At 38.5% G+C, this 23,577-nt stretch overlaps 1 protein-coding gene across 1 annotated transcript in view; it reads right to left on the bottom strand.

Annotated features, from left to right (window-relative positions):
- The window catches only part of MTMR9 (myotubularin related protein 9), a 51,414-nt gene that overhangs the window by 15,895 nt on the left and 11,942 nt on the right, over positions 1 to 23,577 (bottom strand). The window contains exons 3-6 of the mRNA XM_012457345.2: positions 14,743 to 14,868; positions 10,072 to 10,245; positions 8,707 to 8,924; positions 5,428 to 5,589 (exon numbers count right to left, since the gene is read on the bottom strand). Of these exons, the coding sequence (XP_012312768.2) occupies positions 5,428 to 5,589; positions 8,707 to 8,924; positions 10,072 to 10,245; positions 14,743 to 14,868 (680 nt within the window). The remainder of the gene's footprint in view (positions 1 to 5,427; positions 5,590 to 8,706; positions 8,925 to 10,071; positions 10,246 to 14,742; positions 14,869 to 23,577) is intronic.

Here is a 23,577-nt window from a genome sequence, read left to right as displayed (position 1 = left end):
GAACAATGAAGCCTGGATGACAGTACGTCTGTTTACAGCATAGTTTACTGAATAGTTTAAGTCCACTGTTGAGACCTACTGCTCAGAAGAAAAGATTCCTTTCAAAACATTACTGCTCACTGAATGCACCTGGTCACTTAAGAGCTCTGATGGAGAGGTACAAGGAGATGAATGTTGTTTTTGTGCCTGTTAAAACACCACCTATTCTGCAGGCCATGGATCAAAGAGTAATTTCAATTTTCAAGTTTTAAGTAAAAAATATATTTCATAAGGCCATAGCTGCCTTAGCTAGCAATTCCTATGATGGTTCTGGACAAAACAAATTGAAAACCTTCTGTAAAGAATTCACCTTTCTAGATGCCATTAAAATCATCTGTGATTCACGGGAGGAAGCAAAAACATCAACATTAACAGGATTTTGGAAAAAGTTGATTCCAGACCTCATGGATGCTTTGAGGGGTATAAGACTTTACTGGAGAAGTCACCGCAGATGTTATGGAAATAGCAAAAGAACTAGAATTAGAAGTGTAACATGAAGGCAGAGAATGGTGGTTCATGCCTGTAACCCCAGCACTTAGGGAGGCCAAGGCAGGAGGATTGCTTGAAAGCAGGAGTTTGAGGTTACAATGAGCTGTGATTGTGCTACTACACTCCAGCTAAAGTGACAGAGGGCAAGACCCTGTCTCTTAAAAAAAAAAAAAAAGACTGGATGCAGTGGGTCACAACCATAATCTCAGCACTCTGGAAGGCTGAGGCAGGACTTTGAGCTCAGGACTTTGAGACCAGCCTGGGCAACAAAGAGAGACCTCATCTCTATTAAAAATTGAAAAAAAATTTAGCTGAGCATGGTGGTATGCACCTGTAGTCCTGGCTACTTGGAAGGCTGAGGTGGGAGAATTATTTGAGCCCAGGAGTTCTAGGCTGCAGTGAGCTGTGATCCTGCCACTACACTCTAGACTGGGCAACAGAGCAAAATCCTGTCTCCTAAATAGAAGTCTGAAGATTTGACTGAATTGCTGCAACTTTATAATAAAACTTACATGAATAAGGAGTTGCTTCCTATGAATGAGCAGGGAAAGTAGTATCCTGAGATGAAATCTACTCCTGGTGAAGATGCTATGAATATTGTTGAAATGACAAAAAAAAAAAAAAAGACTCAGAACACTACATCAAGTTAGCTGATAAAACAGTGGCAGAGTTTGAGAGGATTGACTCTAATTTTGCAAGTTCTATTGTGGGAGAAATGCTATCAAATAGTATCACATGCAACAGAGAAATCTTTCACAAAAGGAAGAGTCAATTGACGTGGTCATCTTCATTGCTGTCTTATTTAAGAAATTGCCACAGTGATCCAAACCTTCAGTAACCACCACCCTGATCAGTCAGCAGCCATCAATGGGGAGGCAAGACCCTCTACCAGGGTCAATAATCTCAAATACCAATAAAATTTTATTTATTTATTCATTCATTCATTCATTCATTGAGACAGAGTCTTGCTCTGTCGCCCAGACTGGAGTGTAGTGGTACGATCTCAGCTCACTACAACCTCTGTCTCTTGGGTTCAAGCAATTCTCCTACCTCAGCCTCCCAAGTAGCTGGGACTACAGGCACACGCCACCATGCCTGGCTAATTTTTGTATTTTTAGTAGAGACAGGGTTTCACCATATTGGCCAGACTAGTCTTGAACACCTGACCTCAGGTGATCCCCCCACCTTGGTCTCCCAAAGTGCTGGGATTACAGGCATGAGCCACTGCGCCCAGCCTAAAGTATTTTTAAATTAAGGTATATACATTGCTTTTTTAGGCATGATACTATTGCACAATTAACAGACTGCATTAAAGTATAAACATAACTTTATATGCACTAGAAAACCAAATATTGATAATTAATGTGACTCACTTTATTGCATTATTTGCTTTACTGTGGTTTTCTGGAACCAAACTGGCAACATCTCCAAGGTATGCCTGTGTATAATATTCTATTCAGTGATGAGCTGCAATTTACTTAATCCTATAGTTGGACATTCAGGTTATGCCAATTTTTGTTATACTGTAGATGATGTACTTAGCTTGTTGTCTTCTGCTGAATTATTTGGGGGTTCAGAATTGAAAAGTAATGGATTCCTTGAAGTCACTTATGGTTAGGTTAACCCCATTCTGAGGATAAAATCTAATGACTAGGCTGAAAGGGATGAGCATGTACTCTAAGTCTTCTGTATATATTGCAAATGTACCTTAATTATCTTGAGATATTCTAAATTTAATTCAATTCACTTCAAGTCTATTTTTAATGCTTTCAGTAATTAATTATAAGGGCAAATTTTTATGGAGGTATAAATAATAGGCTAATATATATCAGAAAAAGGAACCCAAACATAGCAAAATAAACCAAAATCCTGAACCTTCCCAAGAGTCTGGAAGTCTCTGCCTTTAAGGCAACCAGCTCAAACTAAATGAAGGTGGAGATCATGAGAACTGTTCTGCACTCTGCACTGCGGGGTGTCTTCATCTGTATCATCGTGTTATTACAGCTGAAAACTGAGACAATGTGGTGATAACTGCTTATTGCAATTCCTGTTTCATAAGAAAACAGAAGCCTACGTACTTACAATGTAAGGAGAAATCTGGTAAACTTAGGTTAAAAAGAAACAAAACCCTCAGTATTAACAATATCCTTATGCATTTGTTATTTCTCTGCCACAGAACCTTGGTCTTTAATTCCCACATTTTATTAGCTAAATGGGCTTACCTAACGCCTAAAACAAAAAGAACAGGGATAGCCTGACAATCTTGACCCCAAGGGACTCTACCTATTCACAGTTCTGTTACTAACTTACGACATGATTTTAGTAACCCATTCTATTATGCATTTCTCTCTGTCCATAACAAATTATGTATATATTTCCCTCATACAGAAGCATCAATAAAACAAATTAAAAAAGAACTTTCAACCCAGAATTTCATATCCAGCCAAATTAAGCTTCACAAGTGAAGGAAAAATAAAATGTTTCGCGAACAAGCAAGTACTTAGAGATTTCACCACCACCAGGCCTGCTTTACAAGAGCTTCTAAAAGAAGCACTACACATATAAAGGAACAACCAGTATCAGCCTTTCCAAAAATCTATCAAAAAGTAAAGAACATTAACATAATGAAGAATTTACATCAACTAATGGGCAAAACAGCCAGCTAGCATCAAATGGCAGTATTAAACTCAAATATATTATTATTAATCTTAAATTTAAATCGACTACATCCCCCAATCAAAAGATACAGACAGGAAAAAGCCAAAACCCATCAGTATGCTGTATCCAGACCCATCTCACATGCAACGATACACAAAGACTCAAAACAAAGGGATGGAGGAAGATTTACCAACCAAACGGACAGCAAAAATAAATAAATAAATAAAAGGCAGGAGTTGCAATTCTCGCCTCTGATAAAATAGACTTTAAAGCAACAAAGATCAAAAGAGGCAAAGAAGGACATTACATAATGGTAAAAGGACCCAGAACAAGTAAACTTAATAAACATTTATAGAACTCTCTACTTCAAATACATAAAACATACATTCTTATCAGTATCATATCACACCTATTCTAAAAGTGACTCTATAATTGGAAGTAAATCACTCATCAGTAATTGCATAGTATTTCATAGGTTTAAATGAAATATTGGTTGGCTGCTTGTTTATTTTCTTCCCTTATTCCTTCCTGTCTCCATTGTTAAGCACAATTATTGGCATAAAAGAGGTTTTCAATTCCCATTTTTAGACTGCATTCTAGCCTGGGCAATAAAGCAATACTCCCGTTCTCTCTCCCTCTTTCTCTTCCTTTTTCTTCCTCTCCTTCATTCTTTAATTTTTTCTCTCTTTCAAAAAAAAAAAAAAGCTCTCTCTTCTCTCAACCCAGTAGCACAAGCACACCAACCCCACTAAAACCTAAAGCACAAAACATTCAGGTCAAAATCTTTAGCGTTAAAAAGTTTGGCTGCACTGTCAAGGATTGGTGTTTTCAAATGAAAATACACCTTCCAGGAAGGAGGGTGTTACAGACTGAGTGTTTTTGTCCTCTTCACATTTCTAGGGGGAAGCCCTCACCCTCAATGTGATGGTATTGGGAAGTGGGTCTCTGGGAGTTCGTTTAGATTAGGTCTTGGGGGTGAGGCCCCCATGATGGGATCACTGTCCTTGAGACAGCAGCTTGCTCTCCCCACCATGTGAGTACATAGCAAGGAGGTAGCTGTCTGGAGGCTGGGATGTTGGCCCTCACCAGGAAGTGAACCAGCCAGCACCTTGATCTCAGACTTCTCAGCCTCTAGACCTATAAAGATATAAATTCCTGTTGTTTCAGCCACCCAGTAAAAAAAATAATAAGCCGGGTGCGGTGGCTCACGCCTGTAATCCCAGCACTTTGGGAGGCCAAGGCGGGTGGATCACAAGGTCAAGAGATCGAGACCATCCTGGTCAACATGGTGAAACCCCGTCTCTACTAAAAATACAAAAAATTAGCTGGGCATGGTGGCGCGTGCCTGTAATCCCAGCTACTCGGGAGGCTGAGGCAGGAGAATTGCCTGAACCCAGGAGGCGGAGGTTGCAGTGAGCCGAGATCGCGCCATTGCACTCCAGCCTGGGTAACAAGAGCAAAACTCCATCTCAAAAAAAAAAGTAATAATAAAAATTTAAAAAATTAAAAAATAAAAAATAAAAATAAAACAAATTAAAATCTCAAAGAAAAGTGCCATCTAGCCATGTGGTGATAACATTATACCTACCTACTGTTTCAGTGGAATCCCCTTCTTAAAAAGGGCATTCTAAGCTTCTGCAAGAATTTATGCCAATCCTTCTGCCTCTTTTCAAGTCTTCTGCCACAAGGCTCAAGGATTAGCAACCTTTAACTGAGTGAATAAACTAAAATCACTTCATATACTCAACATCACTACCATTAAGTTTTCTCAACTTGAGATCCAGATGTAATGGCACATATCAAGGAGTATAAGATATCCCAGAGGTTAGAAAGGATTGTTTTACTGTGTAACAAAATTATATGTTTTCTTTCATTAATATTTCAAAAGTAAGGAGGTTAAGTTTGTTCCTTTAAGAAAAAATAAAACTTCCTTTCATTCTTTTTCATAGTTTAAGAAAAAAATTGGCTAATTTCATGATTTAAGGATGTTATAGAAAAAAAATAGGTCCATTAGTACTTAAAAATTCGTGTCACAGAAGACATGTAGATGTACATGGTTCACATTTATTAAACAAACATTATCTATTAAATGTCAGACGCTAGGCACACACCTCATCAATAATGGGATGCTGCTGACTAGCCTACATTGTAATTTATTGCAGACTTTCACATAATGTATAAATGTGTCTGGATAAACACAAAGTCTAGTTATCAGCACATGTCCACTGAAATGCACTTTACCTGTCGATGCACTGAGCCGCGAGGCAGGCAGTTGTCAGAATCTCTTTGATGTGAGTCAGCCAGTTAGAGGCCTCCAATTTACTGAGCCATCGGTCCATGTTATGTGTTTGGTCATTACAAGCTTCCACGAGTTTGATTAAGCTTTCCTGAAGAATGTGATACCTTTTAAAAATAAGAAAGTAAAAAATAAAAAACCCAAAAAACAGAAAGATAAAGAAACCAAAGATTCAGCCTCCAACATATCCAAGAGCAAAAGTAGTTCAAAATACTATAAAAATATTAACCCTGCTATACAGTAATTTGAGGATTAAAGGTTGAAAAACTAATATTCACACATTGTTGCAAAGCTTAAAATGCCTGCCATGGTAACCTATTCCTCATCTAGATAGATGAAACTCAGTTCACATAGGTGAATTATCTGGCTAGAGGAGAGGCCAGAACCCTGCATTTCATGACAGGTCAGGAGACACAGCGCCACTGACATTTGCAATCCTGTTCCCACCAATCTAACACTAGAGACCCTGTGCCATCAGCAGTCTTACCCAGCCCACCTCAGATCCCACTGTTACCTAGCTACAGCTCCCACTCACCCACCTAGAGACACTTACAAATGACTCTTTTACAGTGCAAACAAGAAACTACAGGTGGAGAAAACTGTGTGAAAATAGGTCGATATGGGGAGAAATTAAATCTCTCAAGTCTTTGACTTAGGAAAATACAAGCATATGTAGCAAATCTGTTCAGTGTGGCAACTGCTGATCCACATGCAGAGGAGCCGGCCTTGTGTTGATGAGACCACAGGGCTGGCTTAGAGAAAGAATGCTGGTGACAGGGACTCCTGCAGGCCTCCAAGAGCACAGCTTTCACTTATCAAACACAAGGGCTGGCTGTTCAAAAAGAAAGATAAAACTGACAAACCTTTAGCTAAAGGTTCTTTCACTAAAAAAAGAGAGAGAAACAATACAAATACAATCAGAAATGAAAGATGAGATATTACAATTGATATCACAGAAATACAGGGATCATAAAAGACTACTGTAAACAATTACAAATCAACAAATTGATTGGATAATCTAGAAGAAATGGATACATTCCTGGAAGCATACAACCTACCAAGACTGAGTCATGAAGAAAGAAAATCTGAACAGACCAATAATGAATAAGGAAACTGAAAAAAAAAATCTCTCATCAAAGTAAAGCCCAGGTCCTGATGGCCTCACAGGCTACCTGGTTTTAAAATATGCTACAAAGCTACAGTAATCAAAACAGTTTGGTACTGGCATAAAAACAGACACATCAACCAATGGAATAGAATATAGAGCCCAGAGATAAATCCACACATCTATGGTCAATTGATGTTTGAAAAAGGTGCCAAGAACTTATATGGCAAAAGGAGTCTCTTCCATGAGCGGTGGTGGGAAAACTGGGTATGCACATGTAGAACAAACTAGACCCTTACCTCACATCATACTCAAAAATCAACTCAAAGTAGATTAAAGACTTAAACATAAGACTTGAAACTAAAGCCACTAGAGGAAAATGCAAGGAAAAAGCTTCTTGACATTGGTGTGGGCACAGACTTTTTTGGATATGACCTCTAAAGCATAGGCAACAAAAGCAAAAATAGACAAATGAGACTGCATCAAACTAAAAAGTTTTTGCACAGCAAAACAATCAACAGAGTAAAGAGACAACCTATGGAATGGGAGAAAACATTTGCAAACAATACACCGGATAAGGGGTTAATATCTAAGATATGTAAAAAACTTAACTGGATAGCAAAAAAACAACCTGATTAAAGAACGGGCAAGACCTGAATAGACATTTCTCAAAAGAAGACATACAAATGGTTAATAGGTATTTGAAAAAAAAAAATGCTCTGCCTCACTTATCATCAGAGAAATGAAATTCAAAACCACAATGAGGTATCACCTCACACCTGTTAGAATGGCTATTACTAAAAAGACAAGATTAACAAGCGTTGTTGAAAATATGGACAAAAGGGAACCACTGTACAATGCTGGTGGGAATGCAAATTAGTATGGCCACTGTGGGAAACAGTATGGAGGTGCCTCAAAAAATTAAAGATGAAACTGCAATAAGATCCAGTAATCCCACTGCTGGGTAAATATTTTGAATATTCAAAATGAAATCAAGATCTCAAAGAGGCATCCACACTCCCATGTTCACTGCAGCAGTATTTATAATAGCCAAGATACAGATTCAACCTAAGTGCCCATCAATGGATGAATGGATTAAGAAAATGTGGTATGATAAACAATAAAATACAATTCAGCCTTAAAAAAGAGGGGAGGCTGGGCGCAGTGGCTCACGCATGTACTTCCAACACTTTGGGAGGCTGAGGCAGGTGGATCACTTGAGGTCAGGAGTTTGAGACCAGCCTGGCCAACATGGTGAAACCCTGTCTCTGCTAAAAATACAAAAATTAGCCAGGTGTGGTGGCATGTGCCTGTAGTCCCAGCTACTCAGGAGGCTACGGAAGGAGAATCACTTGAACTCAGAAGGCAGAGGTTGCAGTGAGCTGGGACTGTGCTACTGCACCCCAGCCTGCATGACAGAGCTAGACTCTATCTCAAAAAAAACAAAATAAAAAAAAGAAAGGGGAAACCTTTCATTTGCAACAGATGGATGAACCTAGAAGACATCATGCCATATGAAATAAGCCAGGCACCCATGGACAGAAAGATAAATACTTCATCAACTCACTTAATATGTGGAATCTAAACAAGTTAAACTCATAGAAACAGAGAGTAGAATGGTGGTTGCCAGAGGAAGAGAAAGTGGCAGGAGGGGCTGGCGGAGGGGAGACACAGATATGGGGAGATGCTGATCAAAGGTTACCAGGTTTCAGTTAGGAGGAATTAGTTCTGCAGGTCTATTGTACAGCATGGCAACTGTAGTTAAAAATAATATACTATATGCTTGAAAATTACCAAGAGAATAAATATTAAATGTTCTCACTATCCAAAAAAATGGTAATTATGTGAGGTGATAGTTACGTTAATTCACTTAATTTAATCAGTTTACAATGTATACGTACATATATCTAAACAGCACAGTGTACATCACAAATATGTAATTTTTACTTGTCAATTAAACTTTATAAAGCTGATCAAAAAAATGAGAAGATGACTAGCCAATTACTGACCCTAAATTAATGCATAGGTTAATTTGAACACTTGTAATTTTTGAACAGCTAACACCTTGTCCACTGTAATTAGCTTCTAATAAGAGTCCTTACTATCTCCGGAATCTTACCTCTCAATGGACTTATGAATTCGCCTCCACTGGGGATAATGGGCTTCTTGTTCAAAGCCACCTCCTTTGGCTCTAGCTTGCTGAGCCACGTTCAGGGATCGGGTGTCAATGATGTAGCCACGCTTCCCCACCCTGAGGGTAGCATTGATCAGCTTCTCGTCTTCCTTGCACCTCCTCCCATTTGTGCCAGTGAGTGGCTGGCCACTTCGCATAATTACCTAGAAGCACAGTAAAGCTGAAAATTCAACAGCAGTTGCTCTTAAAGTTTCTGAAAACAGAAAGAAATTAGCTAGATTAAGAGTATCTCAAAAATAATCCTGTGACACTGTGGAGATGGATTTGATCCATAAGCAAAGACATATTTGCATGTATTGACAACGATTAGTAACTGTAAAAGATAAGCCTTGAGCTTTTACACAATTTCTCTGTCTCAAAATACTTTCACATAATAAATCATATCACCTCTTTAAGATCAAATATTGCAATTCATTTAGTGTGTGGGTCAAATACCTGTAGACTTGGCCCTGTAATAAAGATAATAATGGCCTATGAGCCAGTAAACCTTGACTTCAACTAAACATACGTAGAGTTGGCAGGTTTTAACAAGAATTACAGAAAGTAAAGGCACCAGTAGCAAAATTTTAAAGTTCAAACACTGTTCTCATTGTTTGGGAAATCATTTTCAATACCTCAAAAGCTGATTGTCTATTATTTATTCTCCAGTGGCCTCTACCATCCTTTTCAGTATTCCAGGATTTAACTACTTGTTTCCAAAAACTACCCTACCAACTATCTATCTGGAAATGTTTGCTTTCGAAACTTTTCTCCAGTAATCAGTGTCTATTATACTAATCTCTTCCCTGGTGAATGGTTTAGAGTTCTTTCAAGAGACCACCATTATAAGGAAGTTATTTTAGCTCCTTGTTTAATCCAGTGTTTACTAGAGTTGTGACTAAATGACATGAGCATCACTCTTCTACCTTTGAAAATAAATAGCTCTGCTCAATTCGCCTTTCACATGGAAAGTTGGTAAGAAAAATTAAATTATTCTGAGCAGAGAAATTTCTCATTTTTCTACCACAAGAATGTTGCCATAAACATCAAATAAACACTAGTTTCCTTTGCACAGTGTCTCTCAGGGCTTCTGTGAGGTTGAGCAGGATCATGGAAAGAATTCAGAGACACATCCTCACCACAGAAAACACTCTACTCCTGATTCCCTAAAGCTGACATGAAGGAAGTCCTAGTGGTGGAGACCTGGACAATCATGTTGATAAACAGACAGATAGAAAAAAGGAACATTTCTACGAAAAGATCCCCCAGCCAAATCTTTCGGTACATCAAACAGTAGCGCCGTGCACTTACCATCCCATTTTTTTGGTGATAATAGCTTAGTACTGGGAAGCGCCCTCCATGTCTAAATGTAGCTACCTTCCGAAGAGCTTCATCATCAATGGATTTGGGCACTATGACAGTTGGTGGGTAAGAGGGACAGACAGCGAATTCCTTATTGACATAGCTTAGCCTCCATTCACCGGTCTGAAAAACACAGAATACTTCAAAGCTAAGCAACTATCTCAATGTCACAAAATAATCTGAGAAAATTTAAAAGACCTTAGAGATCAACTTTCACTGACGAGGAAGCCATTTCTCAGGAACTGAATAGGAGGCTATCTAGCTTATACGTAAATGGCTGCAGAGAAAAGGAGTTCTATGGTTCAGGGCCAGCTTCCTGCATTGCTAGGTATCAACAATTCCTAGAAAGTTCTCTCTGATCCTGAGCAAAACTTGTTGCTCTGTAACTTTCTCTATTGGTTTTTACCGAACTTTCAGACAATATGGGACAAGTTCCCTATTTCACACGGTATTCTATCAAATGTTTGAAAGATGGTTGTTTCTCCTTAGTGTTCTATTCTCCAAGTTAAATATATTAAGCACACCCATAATTATCATGGCCAGCATCACCCCACTTCTTCCTTTTCTGGGTCCCATTTAGTTTGTTAATGATCTTCTTAAAGCACAAGTAAGACTGTAATACTCCAGATAATGCATCCCCAGGACAGATGAGAACAGAGCTACTACCTAGATCAAGTCCTTTGTTCTTTTCTGTTATTTAGAAAAGGAGAAAAATATGAGATTGGTAACACCTTTCTTAAAACAGTAACAACTCACTACTAAGGAAGGTTAAGCTTAGAAGTCAATGAAATAATTTCAAACTCAATACACTAAGGACTAAAAGTATACGATATAAAACTATCAAATGACAACTTATTTTAAAAATCAGAACTGAAAACTGCTTGAAGACTGTCAAAAAGTTTTACAGTAAAAAAAAAATCAAATTATATGTAAATTTCAGCATGTTCTGTATATCTGAGCTGGCCTAACCTAACGTAGTATGTTAGATGTACTCTAAGATTATCACTTTTTAAAAATGCTTTTATAACATACAGTATCACATTTTCAGTCTTAATTTTTTTCACTTTTCAAATGTATTTATGTTACCAGTTTTAAAAACATAGTTTCTAGGCCAGACACAGTGGCTCACACCTGTAATCCCAGCATTTTGGGAGGCTAAGGGAGGCAAATTGCTTGAGTCCAGGAGTTCAAGACCAGCTAGGGCAAAATGGCCAAACCAGGTCTCCACTAAAAATGCAAAAATTAGCCAGGTGTAGTAGCACACCCTTATAATTCCAGATACTTGGGATGGTGAGGTGAAAGAATCATATGAGCCCAGAAAGCTGAGGTTGCAGTGAGCTGTGATAGTGCCACTGCACTCCAGCCTGGGCAATCGGAGTGAGATTCTGTTTCAAAAAACAATAAATAAATAAACGCACAGTTTCAAAAGATTTATTATTTTTAGAAAAATGGAGTTACCTGTTCCTTGCTAGCCCATCCCAATTTGCTTTCCCCAAAGGCAATCATTTTCAGTATTTTTAGCTTTTTTGGTGTTTAACTTTAAATTTCTGTTTTCTTTTGTTTTGTTTGAGATGGAGTCTCACTCTGTCGCCTAGGCTGGAACGCAATGGCACAATCTTGACTCACTGCAACCTCTGCCTCTCGAGTTCAGGCAATTCTCCTGCCTCAGTCTCCTGAGTAGCTGGGATTCCAGGCACCCAACACAACATCCAACTAATATTTTATATTTTTAGTAGAGATGGGGTTTCAGCATGTTGGTTAGGCTTCTCTCCAACTCCTGACACCAGGTGATCCACCCACCTCAGCCTCCCAAAGTGCTGGGATTACAGGCATGAGCCACCACGCCGACTTACCTTTAAATTTCTAAACAACTTGATTACACTGTTATTTCTTGAATTTTCACCGTGGTATATTATTTATTGATTTCCTACTCTGGAGAATGACAGGACTTTCCATTGATCTGCAATGCCACTTCTGTCAGTCCAAATGTGCTGTGTTCTCTATCCCATCCCACTGTTCCACTTTAGTAACTTCCATAACTTTTAAAATAAGTTTGATACCTAGTAGGCTAAGTCTCCTCCTCTTACCTTTTTATTCTTCAAAGAGTAACTCGGCTCCTCTTGGTCTTCTGGTCTTCCATGTAACTTTTATCAAATTCAGTGTAAACCAACTGGGGTTTTTAATAAGACTGTATCGACTTTATAAATCAGAGAGAATGAGTTATATCTTTAGAATATTCAGTCTCTCTATCCATGAGTATATTGTCTCTCCACTTATTTAAGCTTTTAAAAAATTTTCCATAAATTTTTATAATGCTCTCAATAAAGGTCTTTCTATCTTTTCTTAGATATATTCCTAGAAACCTTATAATCTTTGTTGCATTTTAACTGCATCTCTTCGAATTGTGTTTGGTGTAGAGAAATCCCTATGATCTCAAGATTCTTTCCTTTTCCCATGTGGACAAGCATAGAATCAACAAATAACAATTTTTCTACCTTTATTTCAATCCTTATACCCTGTATTTTTCTTTCTTGTCTTACTGAGCTGCCTAGGAACAGTAATAATGGACATTCTTGCCTCATTCTTGAACCTAGAGGGAATAATACAAGATTTGCTTTTGGTATGTTTTTGGTTTTGGTAGCCATCCTTTATCAGATCAGATGAATTCCCTTCAAAACCAACTCTAAGAGCTTTTATCATGAATAGATATTGATCAAATTTTTTTCCTCTATTAATCTAACACCATGCAGGTAATTTGGCTTTTCTCTAATTCTGTGATACTCTCTTTGCTTTATTGTTCAGTAGCTGAACAACAACATGTATAAAGATGTTTTTTATTATCTTGTATGGTATTTGCTGGGATACCTTGGCTTAAGGGTTCAATAACTTTTACTGATTCTGGAGAATTATCAACCATTATTTATTTGAATATTGTCTTTCTTCTATCATCATCATCTTTTTTTTTTTTTTTTTTTTTTTTTTGAGAGACAGGGTCTTGCTCTCTCATCTACACTGGAGTGCCACAGCATGATCATTGCTCACTGCAATCTCAACCTCCTAGGTTCAAGCATTTCTCCCATCTCAGACCCCCAAGTAAGTGGGACCACAGGCACACGTCATCACACCCAGCTAAATTTTTTCATAGAGATGGGGTTTTGCCATGTTCCCTAGGCTGGTCTCAAACTCCTGAGCTCAAGAGATTTGCCTGCCTCAGGCTCCCAAAGTGCTAGGATTACGGGTGTGAGCCACCATACCCAGTCTCTATCATCTTTTATCCTAAACTCCCATGTGATAAATATTGGATCTTCTTCCTTTATTATGCATGCATGTGTCTAACCTCTCTGTTTTTCCATCTTCTTTCTCTGTTCTGCATTCTGAGTAATTACTTCAGATCTATGTTCCAAATCACTTATTCTCCCTTTAGCTGTTTCTAATCAGCTACTTAACATTTTCCTTATGCCAGTACCATACTCTCTTGATTACTGTGGTTTTACAAGTTTTGTAATCAAGTATGTAAATCCTTTTAACTACTGTTTTCTCAAAGCTGTTTTGACTTTCCATATAAACTTATACATTTAAATTTGCATTTCCATAAAACTTGTATCATCTTGTCCATTTCCACAAAAACACCTATTAGAATTTTAACACAGATTGCACTGACTCTATAGAACAATTTGGGGAGAATTGCCACTTTAATGAGCCAAATTCAGCCTGCTGCCTGTTTTTGCAAATAAAGTTTATTAGAACATAGTATCACCCATTCATTGACGTCTTGTCTGATTGCTGTTTTCATGCAACAGCAGCAGAGTTCAGTAGTTGTAATAGAGACCACAGGACCCACAAAGCTTAAAACATCTATTATCTAATGGTCCTTCACATGTGTCAGCTAACCACTGACCTTAACCATATTGTCTTCCAATTGATGTATACAGTATATCTCTTTTATTTAGATCTCCTGTAACTTCTTCCAATGTTTTATGTCTTTCAGTGCATAATCTTGAATTTCTTGTTAAATTTATTCCTATTTTATTCATTGCCAGATCTCTTGTTGCCAATTCAATTAGTTTTTGTATACTGATCTTAGATCAACCAACTTGGCTAAACTTGCTTATTCTAGTTATTTTATTGCTTTCTGCTCTTATTTTTATTATTTTTTCTTTCTAGTTACTTTGCTCTTTTTTTCTAGCTTCTTAAGTTGGTGCTTAGATGAATGATTTTAGATTTTTCTTTCTTTTCTAGTATAAAAATTTTAAACCTACAAGTTTATCTCCAACCCCTGCCTTAGCTATCTGTATTCCACAAATTTCAATAGGTTACATTACCATTATCATTTAGTTCAAAATGTTTTTTAATTTCTTTGACACACAGATTATTTACAAGTGTTTTGTTTAATTTAGAAATACTTGGGGGTATTCCTAGATATCTTAGTATTATTGATTATTAATTTAATTCCTTTTTGATCAGAGATTATACTCTGTATGGCTTCAATCCTTTTAAATGTATTAAGATTAGCAATGGAGAAGTCAACTTCACCTTATTACTCTACAAAAGAAGTGATCATTTTCACAAGTCAAATAAGGTATTGGGTTACTTCTCAAAAGTTCTCAAAAGTTAACTCACAGCTGAGGAATAGAGTTCAAACTCTTGCTCAGGAAGGAAGGAATGCCAGCCATCTTCTATCACTTCAAACATAGGACGGTAAAAGAAAGGGTACATCAGAGTGATGGAGTCCAGGGTAGACAATGCCTGGGGGCAAAAAGAAAAGAAGACAAAAAAGGAACACCCACAATTGGAAACACATTCTCACTGAGAAATTAGTATTAAGCAAATGTGGTCTAATAATGATGGGCACCCAGTATGTTTCTCTAACATTGTGTTTATCACTAGATACAATTAAAGTCTTATTGAAGCAATTTCCATGCTTCTAGTAACTAATAAGGCATCTGACACATAATACTCAAAAGTGTTGATGGGAGGAAAAAACGAACAAAAAATGTGCATACCAATTCTAGAAGAAAAATCAAGTAACACCTCTTGACATCACTTAATAAAGTTTAATAAAAAGGTCTAAGTATTTCTGGGGATCAGTTTTTGGTTAGTAAGGTCTTGTCTCAAAATCCAGTTATAGCCTAAATAAACATATGCGAATTATTTGAAATCAGAGTTAGTTAGTAACTGTAAAAAAAGGATGATACAGCTTAGAGGTCTATAGTCAGATGGGAATCAGAATGCTGGACTGAAATTCCAAATGCTAGCTGTGCAGTAGGAAAGTAATGTAACCACTCTATGCCTCAGTTTCCTCAACTTTAAAATGGGGGAAATAACATACCTACTTCATAGGGTTGTTGGATATTTAGAGAGATAATGTGTAACAGGCATAGAACAGTGTCTGGCACATAATAAAATCTAACTAATTCCAGTTTTTCTTTTTGAGACAGAGTTTTGCTCTTGCCACTTAGGCTGGAGTATAATGGCACAATCTCAGCTCACTGCAACCTCCGACTCCTGGGTTCAAGCGATTCTCTTTCCTCAGCCTCGTGAGTAGCTGGTATTACAGGCACCCACGACCACACCCAGCTAATTTTTTTGCATTTTTAGTACAGATGTGATTTCACCACGTTGGCCAGGCTGGTCTCAAATTCCTGATCTCAGGTGATCGGCTCACCTCAGCCTCCCAAAGTGCTGGGATTATAGGCATGAGCCACCGTACCTGGCCAATTTCAGCTATTATATATGCTTTACATATGTAGAAATTCCAACAGTGTTCATTTCCTCCCTTCCTAGACTGGTATGCCATTTGGCCAGGTATCATATCTTTATGCTGCAGGGATCCATTATTGAATGGGGGCAATAACCCTATCAACCCCAAATGAACCTATATTTATCTGGAGCACTTGAATCCTGGGTAATAAACACAGGAAAACCTGAATAGATGGGAGGAACAGACAGAACATTCTCTATCACCAGGCAGATTCACCCTTCTGACAGGGCGATTATGGAAAAAAGTATTTCTACAAGTGGACAAAAAAAAGGATACCATATCAATTAGCATAATTCAAACTGCAGGAATGATGGAGACATTCACCTGGATGGGAGGAGAAGGCCCAACAGCATGCTCAGAATGCAGTTACCTCCCTCCAGGTCAGAGGAAGATCAGGCGTGCAAAAGGATAGGCCCATGATTACTTAATAATAGATTGGACATGTAGCTCAGCAGTTTAGCAAAAACATCTCCATCCAAAGTTATTTTTCTATCCATCTATAAATCATGAAACCTTCTCTCCTACCTCACAAAACAAAATATGGAGAAGCATGGCTGCATAATCCATCATCCATATATATATATATATATACACACACACACACACACACACACACACACACACACATACACACACACATATACACACATATTTTTTCCTACTTCTATATTGTCTTTGGCTGCCAATCATAACAAACAGAAGCAGAATGGCCAGTGTCCATGTCTGACCTAACTCAGAGCTGCCATCAATCAGCACCACCATTATTTTAAATGCAAGTCAGCAATCACTTTGACAGGCAATAAGCACTCATATTTCATCTTGAGACCTTATGTCACTAGAGAGAGGTCTTTTCCTTTAAACACATGAATGCTGAGAGAACTGAAAACATTTCAACCCCAAAGGCAGGTGAAGCACAGAAAAAAAGCTTCACCAACTTATTGCAACAATTTAGAGAACTGAGCACTTGCCAGCTATTCTTCCAATGGGATTCTATGTGTGGCAGCAGAATATATTTGGGTATATGGACTCTTGATTACAAAGGACAGCTCAGCTATGCTATGTGAGAAATTCAATTATTACTCATAAATCATGTCCAGATGTATGCGGAGGAGGGTGAAGGGGTAGCAGGAGGGACTGTGTGCCAGGAAAAGGATAAAGGACAGGTTAACTATGTTATTCACTGTGCGATGGGGACATTCAACAGAGCATTCATGTTCTGAGGTCAAATGAGCTCATAACTTATGGCTTCTTTTCAGTCCTAAGGGCTCCTATGTAACGAGTCAGTTTCTAAAGAACTTTAGGTAATGTATACAGCTACTTAAATAACTGATCAGCAACAGCAAGTGGGAACACACTTCCCCCTTCTCTTCACCACAGGGCCTCACTACAGGCAGCATCTCTGACACAGACCAGCCAATTATCTTACAGATCACCTGTCACAAAGGAATAAGAAAAACGTAGACTGGTCAGTGAAAATCCAACCTCCTAACAGAAAAAAAAAAAAAAAACCCACAAAACCCACAAACACACACATTCTCAATGGAAGTGGGTAATCTTCCTCTGGCCAGATAGTGGGACATTATTTCAATTTAACAGTCTATAAACGACATGCATTCTCATTCAACTTAACAAATTACATCAAATCAACATCATGCATTACTTCCAAATGACAGATGTGTAAGACAAACAGCTCAGTTCATCTTCTTATCTCCTTAAAATTCAACAAAGGCAGAAAGAAATGTGTTATGTGGCATTTACTTGGTACTACAACAGTTTTTCTTCTATTTCTCTATTCCCATTTTAAAAATCACTAAAATCCTACTGACAGATTTTTAAGATTTTCTACCCATTTTAATAGCTAAGCTGGTAGCATTTTTTGGACACAAAGTCCAGATTAGTTAGTTATACAAACATGGAGAAAAAAAATCAATGTCCCTATAGTAGTCTAGAAAGTACTATAAACCTAAGATTAATTGATATAATTTAATGGTAATAATTGAAAATGAGGCAATTTAAAATTTCAGTGTATATCAAAATAGTTGGTTACCATGGAAAGAAAATAGTGTGAGCTCTTCAATTTAAACTATCCAAGTAGTATTTCTATTATCTGTAATCTGAACCAATATTCAATATTGTTTATAAAAATATAAAGCAAATGCACCCTGTCTTAAGCTCATTGATACCTGAAAATTCAGGTTACTAAAAACAAAGAAAAAATTACAATCACTGGTGATAGTTACTTGCTTTAGAAAAGAAAGAACTTTTTGACAAGATGCAAGATGGCCGAATAGGATCAGCTCTGGAGTGCAGTTCCCAGCCAGAACGCAGAGGTTGAGTGATCACCACATTTCCAAACGAGTTTTTACTGCCCACAGAACAGGAGATTCCCAAGCGGAAAACTGCCACGGGTTTCCAGCACGGCTGATTCAGCCAGCACAGCGGTGCAGAAAAACTCACACAAATCTGGGCAGTCGTTTGAACTGGCGCCTAGAACATCTGGAAGACAGAGTCACCCATTCAACTGAAAAAAAGGGGGCTGAACCAGGGAGCCAGGTGATCTGGCTCAGCAGGTCCCACATCCAAAAAGACCAGCAATCTGAAACACTCTGGATTGAGAGTCTCACAGCAAGCACAGCTGGACCCGGGACACTCCAGCTCTGTCAGGGGAAGGGCAGTCCGCCATTACTGAGGCAGTTCTAACTATACCTCTATAAACAAAACCACAAGGAAGTTCACACAGCAGCTGGGCAGAGACCACAGCAGCTCAGCAACGCCTCTGCTGGCAGACTGTGACTAGGCTACCTCCTCGCTGGGCAGAGCATCTCTGGAAAAAGACAGCAGCACATCAGGAACTTATACATAAACCCCCACCTTCCCAGGACAGAGCACCTGGGGAAAAAATGGTGGTTGTGAGTTCCGCTGCAGTAGACTTAAACGCACCTGCCCAGCAGCTCTGAACAGAACAATGAAGCTCACAGCTCAGCACTTGAGCGCCTATAAGGGACAGATTGTCTCCTCAAGTAGCTCCCCAAGCCTTGTATATCCAAAGAGACACCTCATAAAGGAGAGCTCAGGTGGTTATCTGGCAGGTATCCTTCTGGGACAAATATAACAGAAGAAGAAACTGATGGGACCCTTACTGTTCTGCAGCCACCACAGGTGATCCTCAGGCAAGCTGGGTCTGGAGTGGACCTCCAGCAGTCCTATAGCAGAGGGGCCTGACTGTTAGAAGGAAAACTAAAGAACAGAAAGAAATAACTTCATCATCAAGAAAAAGGACATCCAATCAGAGACCCCATCCCAAGGTCACCAACTACAAAGACCACAGGTAGATAAATCCACAAAGATGAGAAGAAACCAGCGCAAAAAGGATGAAAACACCCAAAACCAGAATGCCTCTCCTCCTCCAAGGGATCACAACTCCTCACCAGCAAGGGAACAAAGCTGGATGGAGAATGAGTCTGATGAATTGACAGAAACAGAATGTGGGTAATAACAAACTTCTCTGAGCTAAAAGAACATGTTCTAACCCAATGCAAAGAAACTAAGAACCTTGAAAAAAGGTTTGACAAAATGCTAATGAGAATAAACAGCTTAGAGTAGAATATAAATGAATTGATGGAGCTGAAAAACACAACAAGAGAACTTCACAAAGCACACACAAGTTTCAGTAGCCAATCAACCAAGCAGAAGAAAGGCTATCAGAGAGGCTATCAGAGATTGAAGATCAACTCAATGAAATAAAATGAGAAGGCAATATTAGAGGAAAAAAACGTAAAAAGAAATGAACAAAGCCTCCAAGAAACATGGGATTATGTGAAAAGATCTAATCTACGTTTGATAGGTGTACCTGAATGTGACAGAGAGAATGAATCCAAGCTGGAAAACACTCTTCAGGGTATTATCCAGGAGAACTTCCCCAACCTAGCAAGGGAGGCCAATATTCAAGTCCAGGAAATACAGAGAACACCACAAACATATTCCTCAAGAAGAGCAATCCCAAGGCACATAATCGTCAGATTCACCAGGGTTGAAATGAAGGAAAAAATGCTAAGGGCAGCCAGAGAGAAAGGTCGGGCTACCCACAAAGGGAAGCCCATCAGACTCAAGCAGATCTCTCCGCAGAAACCCTACAAGCCAGAAGAGAGTTGGGGCCAATATTCAACATCTTTAAAGTAAAGAACTTTCAACCTAGAATTTCATATCCAGCCAAACTAAGCTTCATAAGCGAAGGAGAAATAAAATCCTTTACCAACAAGCAATTGCTGAGAGATTTCATCACCACCAGGCCTGCCTTACAAGAGCTCCTGAAAGAAGCACTAAACATAGAAAGGCACAACCAGTACCAGCCACTCCAAAAACGTACCAAATGGTAAAGACCATTGACACAGTGAAGAAACTGCATCAACTAATGGGAAAAACAACTAGCTAGCATCAAAATGGCAGGATCAAATTCACACATAATATTAACCTTAAATGTAAATGGGCTAAATGCCCCAATCAGAAGACACAGACTGGCAAATTGTATAAAAAGTCAAAATCCATTGCTGTGCTGTATCCAGGAAACCCATCTCACGTGCAAGAATACACACAGGCTAAAAATAAAGGGATGAAGGCAGATTTTTCAAGCAAATGGAGAGCAAAAAAAAGCAGGAGTTGCAATCCTAGTCTCTGATAAAACAGACTTTAAACCAACAAAGATCAAGAGTCAAAGAAGGGCATTACATAATGGTAAAAGGATCAATGCAACAAGAGCTAACGATCCTAAATATATGCGCACCCAATACGGGAGCACCCAGATACATAAAGCAAGTTCTTAATGACCTACAAAGAGACAGACTCCCACACAATACTAGTGGGAGACCTTAACACTCCACTGTCAATATTAGACATATCAACTAGACAGAAAATTAACAAGGATATCCAGGACTTGAACTCAGAACTGGACCAAGCAAACCTAATAGACGTATATAGAACTCTCCACCCCAAATCCACAGAATATACATTCTTCTCAGCACCACATCACACCTACTCTAAAAGTGACCACATAATTGAAGTAAATCACTCCTTCGCAAATGCAAAAGAACAGAAATTGTAACAGTCTCTCAGACCACTGTGCAATCAAATTAGAACTCAGGATTAAGAAACTAACTCAGAACCGCACAACTTCATGGAAACTGAACAACTGGCTCTTGAATGTTGACTGGATAAACAATGAAATGAAGGCAGACATAAAGATGTTCTTCAAAACCAACGAGAACAAAGACAACGTATCAGAATCTCTGGGACACATTTAAAGCAGTGTCTAGAGGGAAGTTTATAGCAATAAATGCCCACATGAGAGGCAAGGAAAAATCTAAAATCGACACCCTATCATCAAAATTTAAAGAGCTAGAGGAGCAAGATCAAGAAAACTAAAAGCTAGCAGAAGACAAGAAATAACTAAGATCAGAGCAGAACTGAAGGAGACAGAGACACAAAAAACCCTTCAAAAAAATCAGTAAATCCAGGAGCTGGTTTTTTGAAAAGATCAACAAAATAGACAGACTACTAGCCATATTAATAAAAAAGAAAAGAGAGAATAATCAAATAGATGCAATAAAAAATGATAAAGGGACTATCACCACCCATTCCACAGAAATACAAACCACCATCAGAGATTACTACAAACACTATGCACATAAACCAGTAAACCTGAAAGAAATGGATAAATTCCTGGACACTTGCACCCTCCCAAGCCTAAACCAGGAAGAAGTCAAAACGCTGAAGAGACCAATAACAAGGGCTGAAATTGAGGCAGCAATTAATAGCCTACCAACCAAGTAAAGCCCAGGACCAGACGGGTTCACAGTTGAATTCTACCAGACATACAAAGAGGAGCTGGTACCATTCCTTCTGAAACTATTCCAAACAATCCAAGAAGAGGGAATCCTTCCCAAATCATTTTATGAGACCAACATCATCCTCATACCAAAACCTAGCAGAGACTCAACAAAAAAAGAAAACTTCAGGCAGATATCCATGATGAACATAGATGCAAAAATCTTCAATAAAATACTGGCAAACCGACAGCAACAGCACATCAAAAAGCTTATCCATCATGATCAAGTAGGCTTCATCCCGGGGACACAAGGCTGGTTCAACATATGCAAGTCTATAAACATAATCCACCACATAAACAGAACCAAAGACAAAAACCACATGATTATCTCAATAGATACAGAGAAGGCCTTCGACAAAATTCAACAGCCATTATGCTAAAAACTCTCAATAAACTAGGTTTTGACAGAACATCTCTAAATATGCGACAAACCCACAGCCAATATCATACTGAATGGGCAAAAACTGGAAGCATTCCCTTTGAAATCTGGCACTAGACAAAGAGGCCCTCTCTCACCACTTACTCAATATAGTATTGGAAGTTCTAGCCAGAACAATCAGGCAAGAAAAAGAATAAAGAGTATTCAATTAGGAAAGGAGGAAGTCAACTTGCAGATGACATGACTGTATATTTAGAAGACCCCATTGTCTCAGCCCAAAATCTCCTGAAACTGATAAGCAACTTCAGCGAAGTCTCAGGATACAAAATCAATGTGCAGAAATCAAAAGCATTCCTACACATCAATAACAGACTTAAATAGAGCCAAATCAAGAACGAACTGCCATTCACAACTGCGACAAAGAGAATGAAATACCTAGGAATACAACTAACAAAGGATGTAAAGGATCTCTTCAAGGAGAACTACAAACCATTGCTCAAGGAAATAAGAGAGGACACAAACAGATGGAATAACATTCCATGCTCATGGTTAGGAAGAATCAGTATCATGAAAATGGCCATACTGCCCAAAGTAATTTATAGATTCAACGCTATCCCCATCAAGCTATCTATGACCGTCTTCACAGAATGGGAAAAAATCACCTTAAACTTCATATGGAACCAAAAGAGAGCCTGCGTAGCCAAGTCAATTCTAAGCAAAAAGAACAAAGCGGGAGGCATCACGCTACCTGACTTCAAACTATACTACAAGGCTACAGTAATCAAAGCAGCATGGTACTGGTACCAAAACAGAGATACAGACCAATGGAACAGAACAGAGGCCTCGGAGGCAACGCCACACGTCTACAATCATCTTATCTTTGACAAATCTCACAAAAACAAGCAATGGGGAAAGGATTCCCTGTTTAATAAATGGTGCTGGGAAAACTGGCTACCCATGTGCAGAAAGCAGAAACTGGACCCCTTTCTGACACCTTACACTAAAATTAACTCCAGATAGATTAAAGACTTAAACATAAGACCTAACACCATAAAAACCCTAGAAGAAAACTTAGGCAAAACCATACAGGACATAAGCATAGGCAAGGACTTCATGGCTAAAACACCAAAAGCATTGGCAACAAAAGCCAAAATAGACAAATGGGATCTAATTAAACTCCAGAGCTTCTGCACAGCAAAAGGAACAATCGTTAGAGTAAACCAGCAACCAACAGAATGGGAAAAAATTTTTGCAATCTACCCATCTGACAAAGGGCTAATATTCAGAATCTACAAAGAACTAAAACAGATGTACAAGAAAAAAACAAAGAAACCCATTCAAAAGTGGGCAAAGGACATGAACAGACACTTTTCAAAAAAAGACATATATGAAGCCAACAAACATATGAAAAAAGGATCATCATCACTGGTCATT

The sequence above is a fragment of the Aotus nancymaae genome, unplaced genomic scaffold (assembly GCF_030222135.1).
Source record: "Aotus nancymaae isolate 86718 unplaced genomic scaffold, 86718_ANA_hifiasm-v0.15.2.pri h1tg000079l, whole genome shotgun sequence".
In the NCBI taxonomy this organism is placed as follows: domain Eukaryota; kingdom Metazoa; phylum Chordata; class Mammalia; order Primates; family Aotidae; genus Aotus; species Aotus nancymaae.
Note: the sequence above shows the minus strand (reverse complement) of the source record. Positions and strands in the feature narration are given on the sequence as shown.